This window comes from Engystomops pustulosus, chromosome 9, assembly GCF_040894005.1.
Source record: "Engystomops pustulosus chromosome 9, aEngPut4.maternal, whole genome shotgun sequence".
In the NCBI taxonomy this organism is placed as follows: Eukaryota; Metazoa; Chordata; class Amphibia; order Anura; family Leptodactylidae; genus Engystomops; species Engystomops pustulosus.
In genome coordinates, this window is record NC_092419.1 from 46,905,657 (window position 1) to 46,927,645 (window position 21,989).

The 21,989-nt window shown below is 43.9% G+C and overlaps 1 protein-coding gene across 6 annotated transcripts in view; it reads left to right on the forward strand.

Annotated features, from left to right (window-relative positions):
- LOC140077722 (synaptotagmin-like protein 2) overlaps positions 1 to 879 on the forward strand; it is a 50,330-nt gene extending 49,451 nt beyond the window's left edge. For all 6 annotated transcript variants that reach the window (XM_072125130.1, XM_072125131.1, XM_072125129.1 and 3 more), the window contains one exon: positions 108 to 879. In XM_072125130.1, coding sequence (XP_071981231.1) covers positions 108 to 253 — 146 coding nt within the window. In that variant the 3' untranslated portion in view covers positions 254 to 879. The remainder of the gene's footprint in view (positions 1 to 107) is intronic.
- The last annotated feature ends 21,110 nt before the right edge of the window (positions 880 to 21,989 follow it).

Consider the following 21,989-nt stretch of genomic DNA (forward strand, 5'->3'; position numbering starts at 1 on the left):
ACCCCGTCGCAGCTTTCCCATCGAAGTTTTATGTAGAAATTATCATTTTGGGTATTTGTAAAAAATAGGATATTATTTTACCAGTTTTGGTCATTTTCTCTCCTTAGGTTACAGTTATGGGATCGCTGTTGACTGGATGGACTCTACACAGGAAGAGGTGGCCCTATGGCACGAAATGACAGTGACTCCAAATGAATGGGTTGAAGGATCCCTTCCCTTAAGATCTTTGGCTGGGAGAAGGAAGTTTAAATAAACTTGGGATTTTTAAGATATGTCATGATACAAATAGAACCAGATATATATTTTTGGGTGAGGATTTTTTTATGGCAAATCTACATTGTTTGAGTGTAGAGGCTGAAAAACTACATTCTGGATTTTTTTTTCCTGGTACTATTTTGTTTTACTCTATTGCTGTTTTGCCAATGCACTTTATTGTGGATGTACTTTATTGACTACCACAAAACTCCCAAATACTTGGCAGTACCTTTTTCTTCTTTTTTTACTTATATTTTCCCAAGAAAACATCAGATTCAGGAAATAAGGCATTTCAGTGTAAAAAAAATCTAGAACCTTGTGAATCGCAGATGGTAAGGTTCACGGATGAGGTCTGGGTGGTCTCCTGAAGGACTAGTTTTCAGTCAATGAGGTCATAGTACTTTGGCAGAGGACTGACAAAATGAATCTAAAATTATTTCCCGAACACTGCCACTACTGTCTGAGGAGATGTATGGGTACACTATTGTATGTTATAGGTTGAAAATGTTTTCTTTATTCTTCTTTCTGGAAATCAAAGCTGTGGTTCTAGAGTGCTTCAGTGTTGCACTTTCCGTTGTGAAATAAGGTAAAAATAAAGTAATTTTGCTTATGTTTTTTATACTATACAGCTTTTATTTCTGTTTATAATTTACATGTTAATTGTTTTCTATATAGTGGTCAGTCTATTGGGGTTAATATTAAAAAAGCAATCATCCTCATGTAATCCTCTACATTTCATTTCTGTATAGAACCCTTAACCAAATCTGATCCGCCACCCATTAGGATTTTGAATCTGACCATAAAGAAAAGTTTCAAGATGTCAACTTATACTGGCTAATATGTAGACTTACTAGTGAAACTTTGGGGTTCCATTACAACAATAACTAACTTACAAAGAATCAAAACGAACCCAAATAACATTTTTGAAAATTGTGTAAATTATAGGGTATCATAAAGTCTACCTAGCAAAAAACTAGCGCAAACACTTTAATGGGGGCCAATAAGAGAATTTAGCAGCAAATACTGTAACTATCCACTGTGTCTATCCAAGGGAGATGTACAACTGTATATTTTGATTTTATAAATTTTTTTGTTCCAAATAAAAAGAGAAAAAAAGAGTAGGTGAAACAGTAAGTTTAAAATATGAAATTAACCAAAAAAAGATACTGTCTTGACACCAACTGTACTAAAGAGATGCAACCACTTCAAAACAGCTAGAAAGCTGTTCATTCTGGAATAGATACTCTGGTTTAGCTTTAATCCAACATCATGTCATTAAGGGGACTGCCTTACAAGGTAGTAAAAGAGGCATAGTCTTCCTGTCAAGTCCTGAAAAACACATTTGCATAATTCCCTAGTGGAGCATTAATGGCTGTAAGTCTCCACACGCCTACAAGATGGCCTTAATGGGGTTGGATACTTAATTCCTTGTTTTTTGTAATGTGTGTACGTGTACAGGGCTTTCTTGATGTGTAAAGTGAAGCCTCCTTCACATTCCTGTCCATAATGGCTGCAGATGGTGGTTCATGTGATCTCTTAACTTGTGATTGCTAATGGCCAGGCGGAGATCACATGACCCTCCATCTGCGGCCATTTTATGGACAGGAATGTCTGGCTGATGAGGTAAAATACAGGAGGCTTCACTTTACATATCAAGAAAGTGGAACAGAACTATTAATAGATGTATATTGGTAAATAACCTAATTTCCTGCCCCCCACACTTACACACAAATTACAAACAAGATGACGTAAAGTGGCCTTTTAATTGTCAAAGTCTCTGTAAGGGGAACACTTCCAGACCCTAGTCAAAAGTCTCTCACTGCAATAGACATTAAACTAGAACATGTGCAGATCAAGCTTCAGGAAGGAAGTGTTCTCCTTATCAGCTGAAGAAATAGTGGTAGTATTCCGCGGGACATCGGCAGCGCCGGAGGAGGTAAGTACATGTTTATTATTTTTAAATAGCCCGCCCCACCCCGGCCCTAATTTATTAGTTAACTCGGATAACCCCTTTAATTTTGAAACATTATTACTGTACTCACCTTTCCAACGCTCCTGTCCCCTTTCCAGGTCCTCTTCTTCCTTAGGATGCTCTGGTGCCTCTTCGGGTCCTCTTTCGGTCGTTTGGCTCCTCTTCGGGTCCTTCGACTGTATTTGGGTCCTCGGCCAGCACACAGAATGACGTCAGCCGTTTGCCTTCGTCATTATTTGTGAGCCACTGGCATCGTGAAGGGACCAAAAGAGGAGCTGAACAACCTGAAACGGAGCCGAAGAGGACACAAGGGACCCGAAGAGAATAGATATACTGGACTGGCTTTAATACCAAATCATGCCATTAGGCTTCCTGAAAGGCAATAATGTTGCCATGGCAAGAGCTTATTATTGGGTGATGCGATGCATTTTTCAGTGGTACTATTTTGGGGTGGTTATGCCCTATTGATAAAAATGTATTATCTTTCTTTGTGTGGGAGGGGTTTTTTGGTGTTCACCATATAAGTTAAATTTATTCAGCAGGTCAGTATGATTACCGTAATACCAAATTTCTATATTTTTGCATACGTTCTACTAGTTCTGTACAATAAAACCTCATGGGGGGAAAAAATATAATTTTTTCATTTTCCAGTACATGTTGTGCTTTACAACAGTACCATTTTTGTATTGATACAGTTTTTTGATAACTTTTTATTGAATTTTATCTGGGGCAATATGGGTAAAAATAATTTTTGATTTTTTCAAAAAACTCCCACAGCTCCTCAACCAGTCTTTGCCAGATGGGTTCTGATTGATTGACTTCCAATACTACCTGGATTGCAGCTGAAGTACCAAAGTAAAAAATAATAACTAACTTTATTAATTACATTTTAAACAGCATAGGGCACTGCCACCCCAAGCGGCTGACGTGTCTCGGGCAAAAAAAAAACATTTCTCAGATGCCCTTAATCATAGCATGCTTGGGGTGACGGTGTACTTTGCTTGACCTGAGTGAAGTTGGCCCCCCCACCTTGTTCAAATCAAACAAAATTGGTGTCAAACGTTTGTGCTACGTTTGTGCTGGTTTGTGCAGCAGAAATTTTTGTTTGTGCCGCTATCGTTTTCGAGATTTTAATGAAAGTTTCCAGAGGTCATCAGAGGTCAACCAGCCCCCCCACATTGCCCAAATCAAACAAAACTGGTGCCGAACAATTCTGCTACGTTTGTGCTGGTTTGTGCTGCGCAAATTTTTGTTTGTGCTGCTTTTGTTTTGAATATATGAACAAAAAATTAAAGTTCAAAAGTTCAAGCAGCCCCCCCACATTAACGGAATCAAACAAAACTGGTGTCAAACATTAGTGCTACGTTTGTGCTGGTTTGTGCAGCAAAAAATTTTGTTTGTGCCGCTATAATTTTTAAGGTATGTTCAGGTGTTTGAGGTGTTTAGGATGAACTGGTAAAAAACAAACCTAGTGACACTTCCCTGGTTTGATCACCAGGGGGAGCTAGCAAACACATTGTACTTTGGAAGAAATGAACTCTGATGACCTCTGCAAAAAAGTATGAATATATTAAAAATGATAGCGGCACAAACGAAAATTTTTGCTGCACAAACCAGCACAAACGTAGCACTAACGTTTGACACCAGTTTTGTTTGATTCCGTTAATGTGGGGGGGCTGCTTGAACTTTTGAACTTTAATTTTTTGTTCATAAATTCAAAACAAAAGCAGCACAAACAAAAATTTGCGCAGCACAAACCAGCACAAACGTAGCAGAATTATTTGGAACCAGTTTTGTTTGATTTGGGCAATGTGGGGGGGCTGGTTGACCTCTGATGACCTCTGGAAACTTTCATTAAAATCTTAAAAACGATAGCGGCACAAACGAAAATTTCTGCTGCACAAACGTAGCACAAACGTTTGACACCAATTTTGTTTGATTTGAACAAGGTGGGGGGGCCAGCTTCACTTAGGTCTTTGCTTGTTAGTTTAAAATGTAATTAATAAAGTAAGTTATTTTTTACTACTTTGGTGTTGGAACCGTTTTTCCTATACAAATAATAATGATTTTGTTTTATTGTGGCGTGGCCTACATGTGGGGTTTGTATTGTGATTTTCACTTTTTTTGTATTGTAAGTGTAATATGTAACGGGGCTTTGGGGGCGTTTTGATTTATTTATTAGTTTATTTTTATTTTTTTTTAAAAATGTTCTACTTTTTGTTCAACTTAGAGCGCTAAGTTGTTGAGTTATGCTTAACTAGATGTGAGTCCAATGAGGCACATCTGAGTAAATGGGATGTACTATGAACGGCTTCACGTGGCACATAGCTCAGACGCCTAGTGGAACAAGGAAGGAGATGAGTTTCTTGCTAGGAGGGTGACCATTTTCATAGGTCAATTGTTGGAAAGGAGCATTCTTACAGAAAAACTGATTGTCTCAATACTCCACTTGGGTATAGGAATCAACTACCTACAAATCAAACCAAGTTGCACGAACCCCGACTAATTATAGGAACCAGGCTTCCTTGTTCATTTATTTGAGTGAAGTTCCAGGCAAGTGGCCGGTGTATTAATTTCATTGCAAAGTACAGTTCTTGCCGATATCTGGCAGCCCCACAGAAATCGAGTGGTAGCACAATAGCTGCTCTGTTCAGAAAGGGTACAACAAGTCATAGCCTCGTTCTTAATGATCCATTTGTTCGTATCCCATTAAATTTTTTACTGTCTACATTATTTGGCCTATAATCTCATATAAGGTGCCTCCCAGCTCCCCTCCAATGGCAGATATTGGGAAGATATGGATTAATCAAGTTGGAATTCAATTGCTTGTGGCTTTAGTTCTGGGGTGTTAGGCCTTTGCCAGAAGACTTTCCATTTTTCATGGGATAAGTTGAGCCAATTGTGCATTTGTGTAGGTGGTGGACAGGAGAGATTGATTTCAGATGAATGATCATTCAGCCAACAGCGTATGTAATGGGTACATATGTTATGCCATATGTACCCATTACATACGCTGTTGGCTGAATGATCATTCATCTGAAATCAATCTCTTTGGCCAGTAACATACGGAACCGAAGCCGTAGTGATTTATAGCTTCAGGGAAGTAAATAGAATGTATACAAATCCCACCCACTTGTTATGGAAAAAAAAACTTGCAGCAGAAACTGTTTATTATCCACATCATATTAATTAGCACCCGGCATTGACCGGGATAGTAAATAACTGTTCCTTAGCTAAAACAAATTTTTTTTATATATCTCTTTTTCTCGCTCTATCCCTCTCTCTGTCTCTATCTAACTGTCCCTCTCCATATTACCTCACACCTAAGCTGTCTTATACTTATTACCTATAGTAACCAATCACAGCTCAGAGCTCATATTAATAAGCTGTGGCAAAATAGAAGCCGAGTTGTACTTGGTTTCTAACTGCCATAGCAGCAGCAGACAATGGCTCCTGTGTATGTTGGGTTTTTTGTAAAATGTGTATTTTTGGAAAATGCGGTCTGAAAATCGATTCAAAACTATGACGTTCTCTGAGTCAGAGAGCGGCTTGCAAAATTTGGTGATTGTAAAGGCGACGGATCAGATTCCTTTAGCGGACACACACACACATACACACACACACACACACACACACACAGAGCTTCATATATTTGATTGCTCTAAATTGTATTGCAGTGCAAAGATTGACCATTGATGATATTGGGGGACAGGAGTTCAGAAACGATAAAGCTCTTTACTAATTACATAACGGACATAAAGGACACAGAGCTATTGTTTATTAAAGGGGGACAGGTCAACAATATACCCAGTACAGCCCTGTCACACGCACATTGAGGAATTCTGAGAGATTTTAAAATATTATTAATGCTTTTTTCACACTATATTCTTCATCCTCAAATAAACGTTTTTGTACTTTTTTATTATACATTACAGAGCATTTTGAATGCATCATCCTATCAAATGTCAGACACTACAAATGTAAGACATTGGGGCACATTCACTTACCCGTCCTGTCGCGATCCCCGCTGTGCGTTGTCCGACGAGGATTCGGGTCTACCGCAATGCACTGAGATAGAGCGTCCAATTTTAGGCATGTGTCGCTTCCCCCGCTAAGGTCCGAGTTCACCACCTTCTTCTTCCCGGTGTATGTGAGTGCTGATCTTGCAGCACAATTTCGTTTTTAATTTCCGTGGTTTGTGGGAATCAGTCGGGTTGTCCGACGTCCATGCCCCCCATTTGTGTCGCATGCAAGCCGGCACCGATGCGGCACAATTCAATGGTGTGCGCCAAAAACCCAGGGCAAAATGTTAAAAAGTTGCGAAACCCGATGAAAATGCAGTGTTCGGACCCTTAGTAAATGTGCCCCATTCAGGTCTATTGGTTTCCATTCCACCTGTGCACCTCACAACTTTCCAGAGAGAAATAGGGAGTTAAGTTAAGACACAAATAACATATCAATCTTTTTTTCTATTCCGTTATGCCTGGTGTCCTGCCTCTAAACATATAATTTCTCCAATGTTGGCCTCTTATCTACTCCTTCCCTTTCAATAAACCTAAAACTATGCAGCATCTCTCTTCTCTTTTCTGCCATTGAGCATGATGACGGCAGAATGGTGGAGCAGGACAATGAATTGGTGATGAATGTATATCACAGTAACCTCCTATATTGTAGATACAAGATGTAGAAAGGGAAACTTCTTTCATTTATTTTTGAGAAAACTAGAAAATCCAAAGGCAAAGAATCAAACTTTTTAGTAAACTAAATAACAAGCAGCAGAGCATTGCAAGCAGAGAATCCGGAAAAACACAATCATTAACAGACAAGACATTTCACTGACCATCTCCAATATGGTCCTAAATTTCCATCAATAGTACTTATTATCAAACTTTATAATAGCTGGAAATAGAGCACGGGTGCAACAGCCAACCTGAATGACGCTGAATGAATTTCTCTATCCACACATAAGATGCCACTCATGATTCCTACATTACAGTATATGTGGCAGAGCAGGTGCCACCTAAAGAACCTATCCTGGGGTCATGTGACTGGCGCATGCCCAACTGCCCTTCAACCGTCAACTGCTGCAAGTGGCAGTCAGCGCTGCTGTTTACAGATAAGCGGACCGATGGTCAGGTTCGGCGTCCAAACCCAAGGATTTTATCCACAGGATATGTTATAAATAGGTGATATATGGGGGTCCTACTTCTGTGACCCAGCTTTCTTGTATGGATGTTTATGACCCGCTCCACAACAGAAAGAGGACTGTACATGCAACCTATAAAAGCTCAGCTTCTAGTTTGGTAATTAATTTGAGCTCTGATTGGTTGCTATTGGAAATGAAGGACATTCCTAGTGTAATACAACCTCTCTCATTTCTATTGCGATGCTTAGCCAGCATTGCTGTATAGGCATTAGATCATCATGTGTACTCTAGTCACATCTAGAGATGCAGTTTTATTGTTGCCATTATATAATCTCTGATACTCCAGTCACATACACAGCAGCAGTCTTATATCTGCCATTAGATCATTTCTGATATCCTACTCACTTCCAGAGATATCATCATCTCTGTACTGTTATATAATCTCTGATACTACAGTCATATCCAGAGCTGCAATCATCTATCATTATTCTTATAACCTTGCATTTATATAATCTCTGATACGCAGTGGTGTAACTCCCAGCTGATGGGCCCCAGTGCAAAGTCTGTGCAAGGCCCCTGACTATAATGTATGGTAAATAGTACTAGTCTTCTCATATGGGAAATTGACACCTTATGGGCCCCCTAAACCTCTTGGGCCCGGTTGCGACCGCACTCTCTGCACCCCCTCACGTTACACCCCTGCTGATACTCCAGTTCTAGCCAGAGCTTCAGTCTCATATCTGCAAGTACTTCTTGAATTCTCTCCCACAATCCCTTGCTCTAAAGAAGACAGTGCCTTTTCCAAGCTTGGTAATTCATAATTACCAGAACTACAGTGAGGACTGACAAAGAGGCAGAGAAGTGGGAGAAGGGAAGCCTTCAGCACTTATATCAGACAAATAGATGGCACCTCTCTTCAGAGAATGTGTACATGGATAACCCTTCCCTCTCTGGGGCAGGAGACACATTCCTAAAAAAAAAGGATAGTATAAGGTCTTTAAGTCCAATAGGACTCTCACCTGATATGGTGGGTGTGTCAGCATAGAGAAAAAGTCACACGTATCCGGCAGCTTACTTACCGGGGGATGGTTTTTCTATGCCAAACTTCAACTGATGCTCCACAATCACATGGGGTAAGCGCTCATAAGGATACTCCGGACTCCCCATACATATTGATAATATCGGACTTTATTGATATAAGAATGTTGCAACGCGTTTTGGTCCGGTACTCGGACCTTCCTCAGGCAGTATATATACATTTTATTCTCTTTTTTGGCAATATATACATAAAAAAAATGGAATTACCAGTAACCATGGAACACTTCCGGTTCACAAGGTAGCCGGAGCCGATAAACCAGGTAAATTTAAACACCTAGGGAATAGAATTTGATAAAAACACTAGTTTTTTGGGATCTTGAAATTAGCCACAATAAGGGAAGTATTGTGACCAAAACCCACTTCAAAAAGGTCGACAGCAACAGCTTTTTGGACTACAGAAGTGGTCACTACCCAAAATGGTTAAAAAACGTCCCATTTAGTCAGTTATCTCATACGTAAAAATTGTACCAATACTCTAGACTATACAAAACAAGCAAAGGGACTAAAGAGGAAATTTAAAGAAAAAAATACTATCCTGAGGCCATAATAAATCAAGCCTATACCTTAAATAAAAAACGTAGACAAAAGGATAGTTTGGAACCTAAAAAACTAAATAAACCAGCACAGTCTTTTTCCTCTAATTTTCTTTTCTACGTTTGGCAAAGGTAATGACCAAATAAGAAGGATACTCAACAAGCATTGGGGTATACTTCTAAAAGACCCCTATTTAAAAGAAATAGTGCCCAAACAGGCAAAAATTACCTTTTAGAAAGGCTACTACAGTGAAAAGTATAATTGCTCCTAGCAAATTATGTAAAACAGAGAACAAGAGAGATGGAAAGCAAGTTTCACCAGGAATCCGAAAATGCCAACACAAAAAATGTCTATGTTGTGACTAGAGATGAGCGAACACTAAAATGCTCGGGTACTCGTTATTCGAGACGAACTTTTCCCGATGCTCGAGTGCTCGTCTCGAATAACGAACCCCATTGAAGTCAATGGGAGACTCGAGCATTTTTCAAGGGGACCAAGGCTCTGCACAGGGAAGCTTGGCCAAACACCTGGGAACCTCAGAAAAGGATGGAAACACCACGGAAATGGACAGGAAACAGCAGGGGCAGCATGCATGGATGCCTCTGAGGCTGCTTAATCGCACCATTATGCCGAAATTATGGGCAACAGCATGGCCATGACAGAGTGACAGAATGAAGCTAGATAGCATGTAAAACATCCAATAATTGACCCTGACACTATAGGGGACGGCATGCAGAGGCAGAGGCAGCGGCAGCAGGCTAGAGAGTGGCATGGCGACATACCCTAATTGGACTCAGGCTTCAAACCAATGGGTGTCAGAGAGGAACCAAAGGAGGTGAGCAAGAAGCGCTCAAATAATATCGGTACATGATAAAAGTTTGCCAGTATATTTTGTGGATTACACAGCAGGGTGGCGACAAAGTTAACATGGAAGCCATGAAAACAACCCAAAATTCTCCCTGACACAGCTCGTTTGATAAGGGGACCATGTATGCTTACAGTTCATGCCAGTCGCTGCACTGGCTGCCAGTCTCCTTTCGAATACAGTTTAAAATAATAATAACCCTCATCCATAAAGCTCTGTATAATGCTGCACCCCCCTACCTCTCCTCTCTTATCTCAGTCTATCGCCCAACCCGTGCTCTTAGATCCGCCAGTGATCTTAGATTAACCTCTACCCTAGTGCGGACCTCCCACTCGCGTCTCCAAGACTTCTCTAGAGCTGCACCAATTCTATGGAATGCTCTGCCCTGGACTATCAGACTAATACCTAACCTCCAAAGTTTCAAACGTGCTCTTAAAACCCATTTCTTTAGGCAAGCCTATAACACTCATTAACTGCATGAAGTTTTAACTCTTCTACTAACCCGTCCTGTGTCGTCCTCCCATCTGTTATCCAGCAACCAACAGGCACCAGACTTCTCTGCAGTCCCATTCACCCTGGACCTGGTATATAAGATGACGGCTGAGTGGTTCAAGCGACAGCAATTCCATTTATTATATTTTTTTCTATTCCCTAAGAAGAATGGCTTGACCATTAAATATTCTTTTACCTCGTGTTACCCCATCATCTTCATAAACCGTAAGCTCTGGCGAGCAGGGACCTCACTCCTGTTGTTCCATACAAATGTTGTGCTCTGTTACATTACATTTGTATTTGTTTCCTATGATTTGTAAAGCGCTACAGAATATGATGACGCTATATAAATAAAGATTATTATTATTATTATTATGGAGGCAGTGAACTAGTAGTAGATTAAAGGTGCTGCAACTATGTTAGTTGGATCTTGGGATGGAGCTGGCGCTCTGCAGCCAGGCGAGCTTTTGCCAATCCAAGCCCCTGTCTCTAGGCTACTCCCCAAACAGCACTTCTAAGAACCTTTTGTATAAGATCAAGTGTAGTAGCGTTCTTATAAGTTTAGGATATGGCGGGTGAGGGGAATGTAAACAGATGCGCAAGAAGCGCTGAAATAATATCCCTAAATGGTAAAAGTTTGCAAGTATATTTTGTGGATTACACAGCAGGGTGGCGACAAAGTTAACAACTTTGATGTGGAATGCCCTGTAGTAGCTCTTGGGCGGTGTGCCTTTTATCGCCTAGGCTCAGCAGTTTCAGCACCGCCTGCTGTCGCTTAGCGACGGCACTGCTGCTGTGCCTAGAGCTACCGACTGATGGCGCCATGCCCACGGATGGTAATTCGGAGGAGGAGGAGGTGGAGGAGGGGTGGGAGGAGGTATAGTAGGCCTTTGAGACCTGGACCGAGGTAGGCCCCGCAATTCTCTGCGTCGGCAGTATATGACCAGCCCCAGGGTCAGACTCGGTCCCAGCCTGCACCAAGTTAAGTGTAGTAGCGTTCTTATAAGTTTGGGATATGGCGGGTGAGGGGAATGTAAACAGATGCGCAAGAAGCGCATGATGCGCATGGAGCTGGCGCTCCGCTGCCAGGCGAGCTTTCGCCAATTCAAGCCCCTGTCTCTAGGCTACTCCCCAAACAGCACTTCTAAGAACCTTTTGTATAAGATCAAGTGTAGTAGCGTTCTTATAAGTTTAGGATATGCCGGGTGAGGGGAATGTAAACAGATGCGCAAGAAGCGCATGATGCGCATGGAGCTGGCGCTCCGCTGCCAGGCGAGCTTTCGCCAATTCAAGCCCCTGTCTCTAGGCTACTCCCCAAACAGCACTTCTAAGAACCTTTTGTATAAGATCAAGTGTAGTAGCGTTCTTATAAGTTTAGGATATGCCGGGTGAGGGGAATGTAAACAGATGCGCAAGAAGCGCATGATGCGCATGGAGCTGGCGCTCCGCTGCCAGGCGAGCTTTCGCCAATTCAAGCCCCTGTCTCTAGGCTACTCCCCAAACAGCACTTCTAAGAACCTTTTGTATAAGATCAAGTGTAGTAGCGTTCTTATAAGTTTAGGATATGCCGGGTGAGGGGAATGTAAACAGATGCGCAAGAAGCGCTGAAATAATATCCCTAAATGGTAAAAGTTTGCCAGTATATTTTGTGGATAACACAGCAGGGTGGCGACAAAGTTAACAACTTTGATGTGGAATCCATGAAAACAACCCAAATTTCTGCCTGACACACCTCGTTTGATAAAGGGACGATGTATGGAGGCAGCTATATGGACGACTTTTGGAGGTAGCAATGGAGACAACGTGTGGAGGCTGCTATGGAGACAATTTAATTTGGATAGTGCCTGTATGTGGCAGTCCCAAACATTTTTCAAACCAGAGGAGCAGGTAGGTGGCCCTCCAGTAAAATGGAATAGATTGAGTGCCTGTATGTGGCAGTCCCAAAAATGTTTCAAACCAGAGGAGCAGGTAGGTGGCCCTGCAGTAAAATGGAATAGATTGAGTGCCTGTATGTGGCAGTCCCAAAAATTTTTCAAACCAGAGGAGCAGGTAGGTGGCCCTCCAGTAAAATGGAATAGATTGAGTGCCTGTATGTGGCAGTCCCAAAAATGTTTCAAACCAGAGGAGCAGGTAGGTGGCCCTGCAGTAAAATGGAATAGATTGAGTGCCTGTATGTGGCACTCACAAAAATTGTTTCAAACAGAGGACCGGGTAGGTGGCCCTCCAGAAAAATTAAATGCATGAAGTACTATAGCAAGAGCCAGTGGGCCCTGTCAAAAAATAGCCATTTTCCTCTGCTTTACTGTACAAAGAGGAGGAGAAGGAGGAAAATGAGGAGGAGGAGGAGTGGATCAATTATTCAGGTTGAGCTTCCTTCACCTGGTGGAGATTGGAAATTCTGAGAAATCCAGCCTTTATTCATTTTAATAAGCGTCAGCCTGTCAGCGCTGTCAGTCGACAGGCGTGTACGCTTATCGGTGATGATGCCACCAGCTGCACTGAAAACCCGCTCGGACAAGACGCTAGCGGCAGGGCAGGCAAGAACCTCCAAGGCGTACAGCGCCAGTTCGTGCCACATGTCCAGCTTTGAAACCCAGTAGTTGTAGGGAGCTGTGTGATCATTTAGGACGATGGTATGGTCAGCTACGTACTCCCTCACCATCTTTCTGTAAAGATCAGCCCTACTCTGCCGAGACTGGGGACAGGTGACAGTGTCTTGCTGGGGTGACATAAAGCTGGCAAAAGCCTTGTAAAGCGTACCCTTGCCAGTGCTGGACAAGCTGCCTGCTCGCCTACTCTCCCTCGCTACTTGTCCCGCAGAACTACGCACTCTGCCGCTAGCGCTGTCAGAAGGGAAATACTGTTTCAGCTTGTGCACCAGGGCCTGCTGGTATTCATGCATTCTCACACTCCTTTCCTCTGCAGGGATGAGAGTGGAAAGATTTTGCTTGTACCGTGGGTCCAGGAGAGTGAACACCCAGTAATCGGTGCTGGAATAAATTCTTTGAACGCGAGGGTCACGGGATAGGCAGCCTAGCATGAAATCTGCCATATGCGCCAGAGTACCAACGCGTAAGAATTCACTCCCCTCACTGGCCTGACTGTCCATTTCCTCCTCCTCCAACTCCTCCAACTCCTCTTCTTCTGCCCATACACGCTGAACAGTAAAGGACTCAACAATGGTCCCCTCTTGTGTCTCACCAACATTCTCCTCCTCTTCCTCCTCATCCTCCTCCACCTCCACCTCCTCCGATATGCGCTGAGAAACAGACCTGAGGGTGCTTTGGCTATCAACAAGGGAATATTCTTCCCCTGTCTCTTGTGACGAGCGCAAAGCTTCCGACTTCATGCTGACCAGAGAGTTTTTCAACAGGCCAAGCAGCGGGATGGTGAGGCTGATGATGGCGGCATCGCCACTGACCATCTGTGTTGACTCCTCAAAGTTACTCAGCACCTGACAGATATCAGACATCCACGTCCACTCCTCATTGTAGACTTGAGGAAGCTGACTGACCTGACTACCAGTTCTGGTGGAAGTTGACATCTGGCAGTCTACAATCGCTCTGCGCTGCTGGTAAACTCTGGATAACATGGTCAGTGTTGAATTCCACCTCGTGGGCACGTCGCACAACAGTCGGTGAGCGGGCAGTTGGAGGCGGCGCTGCGCTGCCCTGAGAGTGGCAGCATCTGGGCTGGACTTCCTGAAATGCGCACAGATGCGGCGCACCTTCGTGAGCAAATCAGACAGATTGGGGTATGTCTTGAGGAAACGCTGAACTATCAGATTTAACACATGGGCCAGGCATGGCACATGTGTCAGTCTGCCGAGTTGCAGAGCCGCCACCAGGTTACGGCCGTTGTCACACACAACCATTCCCGGCTTGAGGTTCAGCGGTGCCAGCCACAGATCAGTCTGCGCCGTGATGCCCTGGGCGGTGTGCCTTTTGTCGCCTAGGCTCAGCAGTTTGAGCACCGCCTGCTGTCGCTTAGCGACGGCACTGCTGCTGTGCCTAGAGCTACCGACTGATGGCGCCGTGCCCACGGATGGTAGTTCGGAGGAGGAGGTGGAGGAGGGGTGGGAGGAGGAGGAGGCATAGTAGGCCTGAAACACCTGGACCGAGGTAGGCCCCGCAATCCTCGGCGTCGGCAGTATATGAGCAGCCCCAGTGTCAGACTCGGTCCCAGCCTCCACCAAGTTAACCCAATGTGCCGTCAGCGATATATAGTGGCCCTGCCCGGCAGCACTCGTCCACGTGTCCGTGGTCAGGTGGACCTTGTCAGAAACGGCGTTGGTCAGGGCACGGATTATGTTGTCTGACACGTGCTGGTGCAGGGCTGGGACGGCACATCGGGAAAAGTAGTGGCGGCTGGGGACCGAATACCGAGGGGCGGCCGCCGCCATGAGGTTGCGAAAGGCCTCGGTCTCTACTAGCCTATAGGGCAGCATCTCCAGGCTAAGCAATCTGGAGATGTGCACATTAAGGGCTTGGGCGTGCGGGTGGGTTGCACTATATTTGCGTTTCCGCTCCAGCGTCTGGGGTATGGAGAGCTGAACGCTGGTGGATGCTGTGGAGGATCGTGGAGGCGACGATGGGGTTTTTGTGGCAGGGTCCTGGGCAGGGGGCTGACTAGCAGCTGACACAGGGGAAGGAGCAGTGGTGTGCACGGCCGGAGGTGAACGGGCTTGTTGCCACTGAGTGGGGTGTTTAGCATTCATATGCCTGCGCATACTGGTGGTAGTTAAGCTAGTAGTGGTGGAACCCCTGCTGAGCCTGGTTTGGCAAATGTTGCACACCACAGTCCGTCGGTCATCCGGTGTTTCCTTAAAGAACCTCCAGACTTCTGAAGATCTAGCCCTCGCCGCAGGAGCCCTCGCCACGGGAGCTTCACTAGTTGACACATTTGGCGCTGATGCACCAGCTCTGGCCCTGCCTCTCCGTCTGGCCCCACCACTGCCTCTTCCAACCTGTTCTGGTCGAGGACTCTCCTCCGTCTCAGAAGCACTGTGTTCACCCGGCCTCTCAACCCAGCTTGGGTCTGTCACCTCATCATCCTCCGATCCCTCAGTCTGCTCCCCCCTCGGACTTCCTGCCCTGACAACAACTTCCCCACTGTCTGACAACCGTGTCTCCTCATCGTCGGACACCTCTTTACACACTTCCACTACGTCAAGAAGGTCATCATCACCCACAGACTGTGATTGTTGGAAAACCTGGGCATCGGAAAATTGCTCAGCAGCAACCGGACAAGTGGTTTGTGACTGTGGGAAGGGTCCAGAAAACAGTTCCTCAGAGTATGCCGGTTCAAATGCCAAATTTTCCTGGGAGGGGGCAGACTGGGGGGGAGGAGGCTGAGGTGCAGGAGCTGGAGGAGTGGCGATTTCGGTGACATGGGTGGACTGCGTGGAAGACTGACTGGTGGTGGACAAATTGCTCGAAGCATTGTCAGCAATCCACGACATCACCTGTTCGCACTGTTCTGGCCTCAACAGTGCTCTACCACGAGTCCCAGTAACTTCAGACATGAACCTAGGGAGTGTAGCTCTGCGGCGTTCCCCTGCTCCCTCATCAGCAGGTGGTGTCTCACCCCGCCCAGGACCACGGCCTCTGACCCCTGCAGTAGTTGGACGCCCACGTCCCCGCCCTCGTCCTCTACCCCTAGCCCTCGGGTTAAACATTTTTAAAATGAGAGTTATAACTTTATTTTTTTTTTTACTTTTTTTTGTTTTTTTTTGTGTTTTTTTTTTTTGTGTTTTTTGTTTTTTTTTGAGTTTTTAAAACCAAACAATGCTATCCTATTGCTATGGCTATTTTCTAGCCAAGTATCAAAGCACACTACTATGCCAGATGAGATGACACTGAGTTAGTGCCTAATTGAAATCCAACCCCTACTAAATTTTCCCACTTCGGTCTTTGCTATGGATATGTGCGTCACTAAGCGCAGAACACAGCGGTCGCAAGTCTCACTACAAATTGCTCAGAATTGGCTAGTACATGCACTGCAGAAAGTACAGCCACCAGCAGATCAACCAGAAATCAAATATATAGAACGCTACTGTATGCGTAAGTAAGCTCTTTGTATTCTCCTATGGCTATTTTCTAGCCAAGTATCAAAGCACACTACTATGCCAGATGAGATGACACTGAGTTAGTGCCTAATTGAAATCCAACCCCTACTAAATTTTCCCACTTCGGTCTTTGCTATGGATATGTGCGTCACTAAGCGCAGAACACAGCGGTCGCAAGTCTCACTAGAAATTGCTCAGAATTGGCTAGTACATGCACTGCAGAAAGTACAGCCACCAGCAGATCAACCAGAAATCAAATATATAGAACGCTACTGTATGCGTAAGTAAGCTCTTTGTATTCTCCTATGGCTATTTTCTAGCCAAGTATCAAAGCACACTACTATGCCAGATGAGATGACACTGAGTTAGTGCCTAATTGAAATCCAACCCCTACTAAATTTTCCCACTTCGGTCTTTGCTATGGATATGTGTGCCACTAAGAGCTAAACACAACGGTAGCAAGTCCCCCTGCTAATTCCTCACAAAATGGTACTAGATGCAAATTAAAATAAAAAAAGTAGAACGTTATTGTAGCCCTAAGAAGGGCTGTTGGGTTCTTTGAGAATCACTCCTGCCTAACAGTAAGCTAATAGAACACCCTAACGCTTTCCCTGACCAGCAGCAGCTCTCTCCCTAGCGGCATCCAGACACAGAATGATCCGAGCAGCGCGGGCAGCGGCTAGTCTATCCCAGGGTCACCTGATCTGGCCAGCCAACCACTGCTATCGACGTGTAAGGGTACCACGTCATGCTGGGTGGAGTGCAGAGTCTCCTGGCTTGTGATTGGCTCTGTTTCTGGCCGCCAAAAAGCAAAACGGCGGGAGCTGCCATTTTCTCGAGCGGGCGAAGTATTCGTCCGAGCAACGAGCAGTTTCGAGTACCCTAATGCTCGACCGAGCATCAAGCTCGGACGAGCATGTTCGCTCATCTCTAGTTGTGACATTATAAAAAATATAACATATAAATATATGTTATAAATATAACATTACAGGAGAGGTTTTTAATATTAAGCAAAGTTTATCCTGTGCTTTACTTAATAAATTGTTCTTGTGGAGTACAATATGTGGGGCGTACTGTCCAAACACTCCGGGTACAAATGAACAGACACAAAGCAAATTTTTGGGGGGATTTTTAAAGCATAGTCTCTCTAAGCATATTCTCTTAGAACATGATAAAAACTTTGGAGCCATTACAGTGACTCCGATTGAACAAATTCCAACTGATGTAAAAAATAGAGTCAAAACTTTAAATAGAAGAGAATCCTACTGGATTTTCAAGCTCAGTACTCTCCATCCTTTTGGTCTGAATGAATCTGTCTCATATATATATGCATGTATAGAGAAGGGAGTGAAATATACCGGAAAAACACATAGAAGATGGTGTGCATATTAATTTAATTTTTTGCAATAATAATAATATACACATTGCCACATTGAATTTAAATACTATAAATACTTATTGGTATAACCTCGCCCCAAAATAATCTAATTACTTTGATCTCTGGGGATCTATAGATAACTCCAGATCCACTCATACATCTCTTGTTGTATGAGTTCTCTGGTCGGAATCCTTTCTGGACCCTCCAGGCTTCTGTGGCGAAGCGATTTGATTGACATCAATAAACACCATGACCACGGCATAGGTTAAACCAGATTCGACCCTTCGGAAGCAAGAATCATCCAAGCTTCCATAGCAAAGCAATGATGGTCTGACATCATGACCCACAACCTTGACCACAACTTATATATGACTAGATTCTACTGATAAATTTCACAATCAGATAATACTAAGAAACATGCAAGTCAGGAGACGATTCTCCCAGGAACCCATGATTAATGTGCCCTATATACTCGAGTATAAGCCGACAAAAGTATAAGCCAAGACCCATAATTTTACTACCAAAAATTGGGAAAAACTTTCGAATCAAGTATAAGCCGAGGGTGGAAAATGGATTACAGCGCCCCCAGTATATAGCCAGCAAGCCCCCAGTAGTATATAGCCAGCCTGCTCCCATGTAGTAAACAGCCAGCCCATGTAGTAAACAGCCAGCCCCTGTAGTATACATACAGCCAGCCAGCCCCATGTAGTATACAGCCAGCCCCTAGTAGTATACACCCAGCCAGCCCCCATGTAGTATACAGCAAGCCTCTAGTAGTATACAGCCAGCCTGCCCCTATGTAGTATACAGCCAGCCTGTCCCTATGTAGTATACAGCCAGCCTGCCCCCATGTAGTATACAGCCTGCCAGCCCACATGTAGCATACAGCCAGCCCCTAGTAGTATACAGCCAGCCTGCCTCCATGTAGTAGTATAAGCCCCTAGTAGTTTACAGCCTGCCCCCCAGCACTTAAAAAAAAGAAACTTAAACTTATATACTCCCCCTCCGATGTTGGCGCAGCTCCCCGATTTCGGCGCATCCCGTCTTCTTTCTTCTGTCATGGACATGGCCATGTTTTCTTCCAGCAGACGCATACTATGAAGCGACCGCTGCTGACGTCATAATATGCGCCGCCGGCCAGGAAGATTACATGGCCGCGTCCTTGACAAAAGAAAGAAGACATAAGAAAGAAGAGGAGCCGCGGGGAAGAAAGAAGACGGGACGCGCCGACATCGGGGACATCAGGGAGCCGTGTGGAGCATCGGGCCGCCGGAGGGTAGGTATATAATTTTATTTTTTTTAAATAGACTTGTATAAGTCGAGGGGACATTTTTCAGTACATTTACAGTAATAATGTATTTATAAATATTAATTGAGACCTTTATAGATTGTGTGTGTGTCTATATACACTCACCGGCCACTTTATTAGGTACACCTGTCCAACTGCTCCTTAATACTTAATTTCTAATCAGCCAATCACATGGCGGCAACTCAGTGCATTTAGGCATGTAGACATGGTCAAAACAATCTCCTGCAGTTCAAACCGAGCATCAGTATGGGGAAGAAAGGTGATTTGAGTGCCTTTGAACGTGGCATGGTTGTTGGTGCCAGAAGGGCTGGTCTGAGTATTTCAGAAACTGCTGATCTACTGGGATTTTCACACACAGCCATCTCTAGGGTTTACAGAGAATGGTCCGAAAAAGAAAATACATCCGGTGAGCGGCAGTTCTGTGGGTGGAAATGCCTTGTTGATGCCAGAGGTCAGAGGAGAATGGGCAGACTGGTTCAAGCTGATAGAAAGGCAACAGTGACTCAAATCGCCACCCGTTACAACCAAGGTAGGCAGAAGAGCATCTCTGAATGCACAGTACGTCGGACTTTGAGGCAGATGGGCTACAGCAGCAGAAGACCACACCGGGTGCCACTCCTTTCAGCTAAGAACAGGAAACTGAGGCTACAATTTGCACAAGCTCATCAAAATTGGACAGTAGAAGATTGGAAAAACGTTGCCTGGTCTGATGAGTCTCCATTTCTGCTGTGACATTCGGATGGTAGGGTCAGAATTTGGTGTCAACAACATGAAAGCATGGACCCATCCTGCCTTGTATCAACGGTTCAGGCTGGTGGTGGTGTCATGGTGTGGGGAATATTTTCTTGGCACTCTTTGGGCACCTTGGTACCAATTGAGCATCGTTGCAATGCCACAGCCTCCCTGATATTGTTGGTGACCATGTCCATCCCTTTATGACCACAATGTACCCAACATCCGATGGCTACTTTCAGCAGGATAATGCGCCATGTCATAAAGCTGGAATCATCTCAGACTGGTTTCTTGAACATGACAATGAGTTCACTGTACTCAAATGGTCTCCACAGTCACCAGATCTCAATCCAATAGAGCATCTTTGGGATGTGGTGGAACGGGAGATTCGCATCATGGATGTGCAGCCGACAAATCTGCGGCAACTGTGTGATGCCATCATGTCAATATGGACCAAAATCTCTGAGGAGCTTCCAGCACCTTGTTGTATCTATGCCACGAAGAATTGAGGCAGTTGTGAAGGCAAAAGGGGGTCCAACCCGTTACTAGCATGGTGTACCTAATAAAGTGGCCTATAGAGTGTATATATATAATTATTTTTTTTTTTTTTAAATATGTTTAAGCAAATAGTATACACTCACTAATCTTTTAATTGTTTTAAAGCTAAGGTTGTTTCCTTCTCTCTTCTGTATCACCGGAAACTGCAGTTCTAGCCTCTGGTGGTACAAAACAATGTATTACATATATACATATAAAATCACAGATGCATTTAAAGCACCTTGTAATCCCTTCCTATATCCTTTAAAATGTTTTTATTACGATATGTATTTTTAATTATACCGGCTCCAGTAACCTTGTAAACCAGAAGTGTTCCATGGTTACCGGTAATGCATAATTCTGTTTTATTATGTATATATTGCCAAAAAAGGGAATAAGATGTCTATATACTGCCTGAGGAAGATCCGAGTGCCTTCCCTAGTACATTCTTTTATCAAAAAAGTCTGATATTATCAATATGTTACTCCATGCGGCTAAAAAAAATTATTGCGGGGGATTCCGACATGTGGACACAAGGCAAAATACACATCAAGCCACTGCAAAGATTACCCCAATCTCTATAGCGCCCTCACCAGGAGTAACAGCCTGGTTACAAGACCAAAAGAACATGGGCGGATATAGTAGCAGAGCGGGGGGGGGGGGGGGCAGAAGACAGGAATATCTGTGCTGTACCGCTATCATTATAAGCACACATATATGGAAAAATTGAGAGACTTCACTTCACATTTTTCCAGACTTGAACCCCATTGAATACCTCTGGAATGTAATCAAGAGTAAGATGGTTAGTCACAACCAAAGAACTGCTTACATTTTTGTACCATTGGCATAAGGTTCCCCAAAAGCAATGTGAAAGACTGGTGGAAAGTAAGGCAAGAAGCATGAAATCATGGTTATTCCACCAAATATTGATTTTATAATCTCTTCCTGAGTTAAAACATTAGTACAGGCGGTCCCCTACTTAAGAACACCCAACTTACAGATGACCCCTAGTTACAAACGGACCTCTGGATGTTAGTAAATTACTGTACTTTAGCCCTAGACTACAATAAACGTCTATAACAGTTATCACAGGTGTCTGTAATGAAGCTTTATTGTCAATCCTGGTTCTTATGACAACCCAACATTTTTAAAATCCAATTGTCACAGAGACCAAAAAAAATTCTGGCTGGGATAAACTATACAGTTCCTGACTTACATACAAATTCAACTTAAGAACAAACCTACAGACTCTTTCTCTTATGTAACCCAGGGACTGCCTGTGTTGTTGTTTCTAGATGAACATGAACTTGTTTTCTTTGCATTATTTGAGGTCTTCAGACGGTTCACCTTCCAAGAAGACGATGGCCCTAAGCACACAGCTAAAATAACAAAGCAGAGGCTTCAGAACATCTCTGTGACCATTCCTGACTGATCCAGCCAGAGCCCTGACCCAAACCCAATTGAGCATCTCTGGAGAGACTTGGAAATGTCTGTCCAACATCCAACCCGAGGGAACTGGAGAGGATCTGCAAGGCAGAGGCAGAGGATCCCCAAATCCAGGAGTGAAAAACTTAATTCCAAAGAAGACCCATGGCTGTACCAGC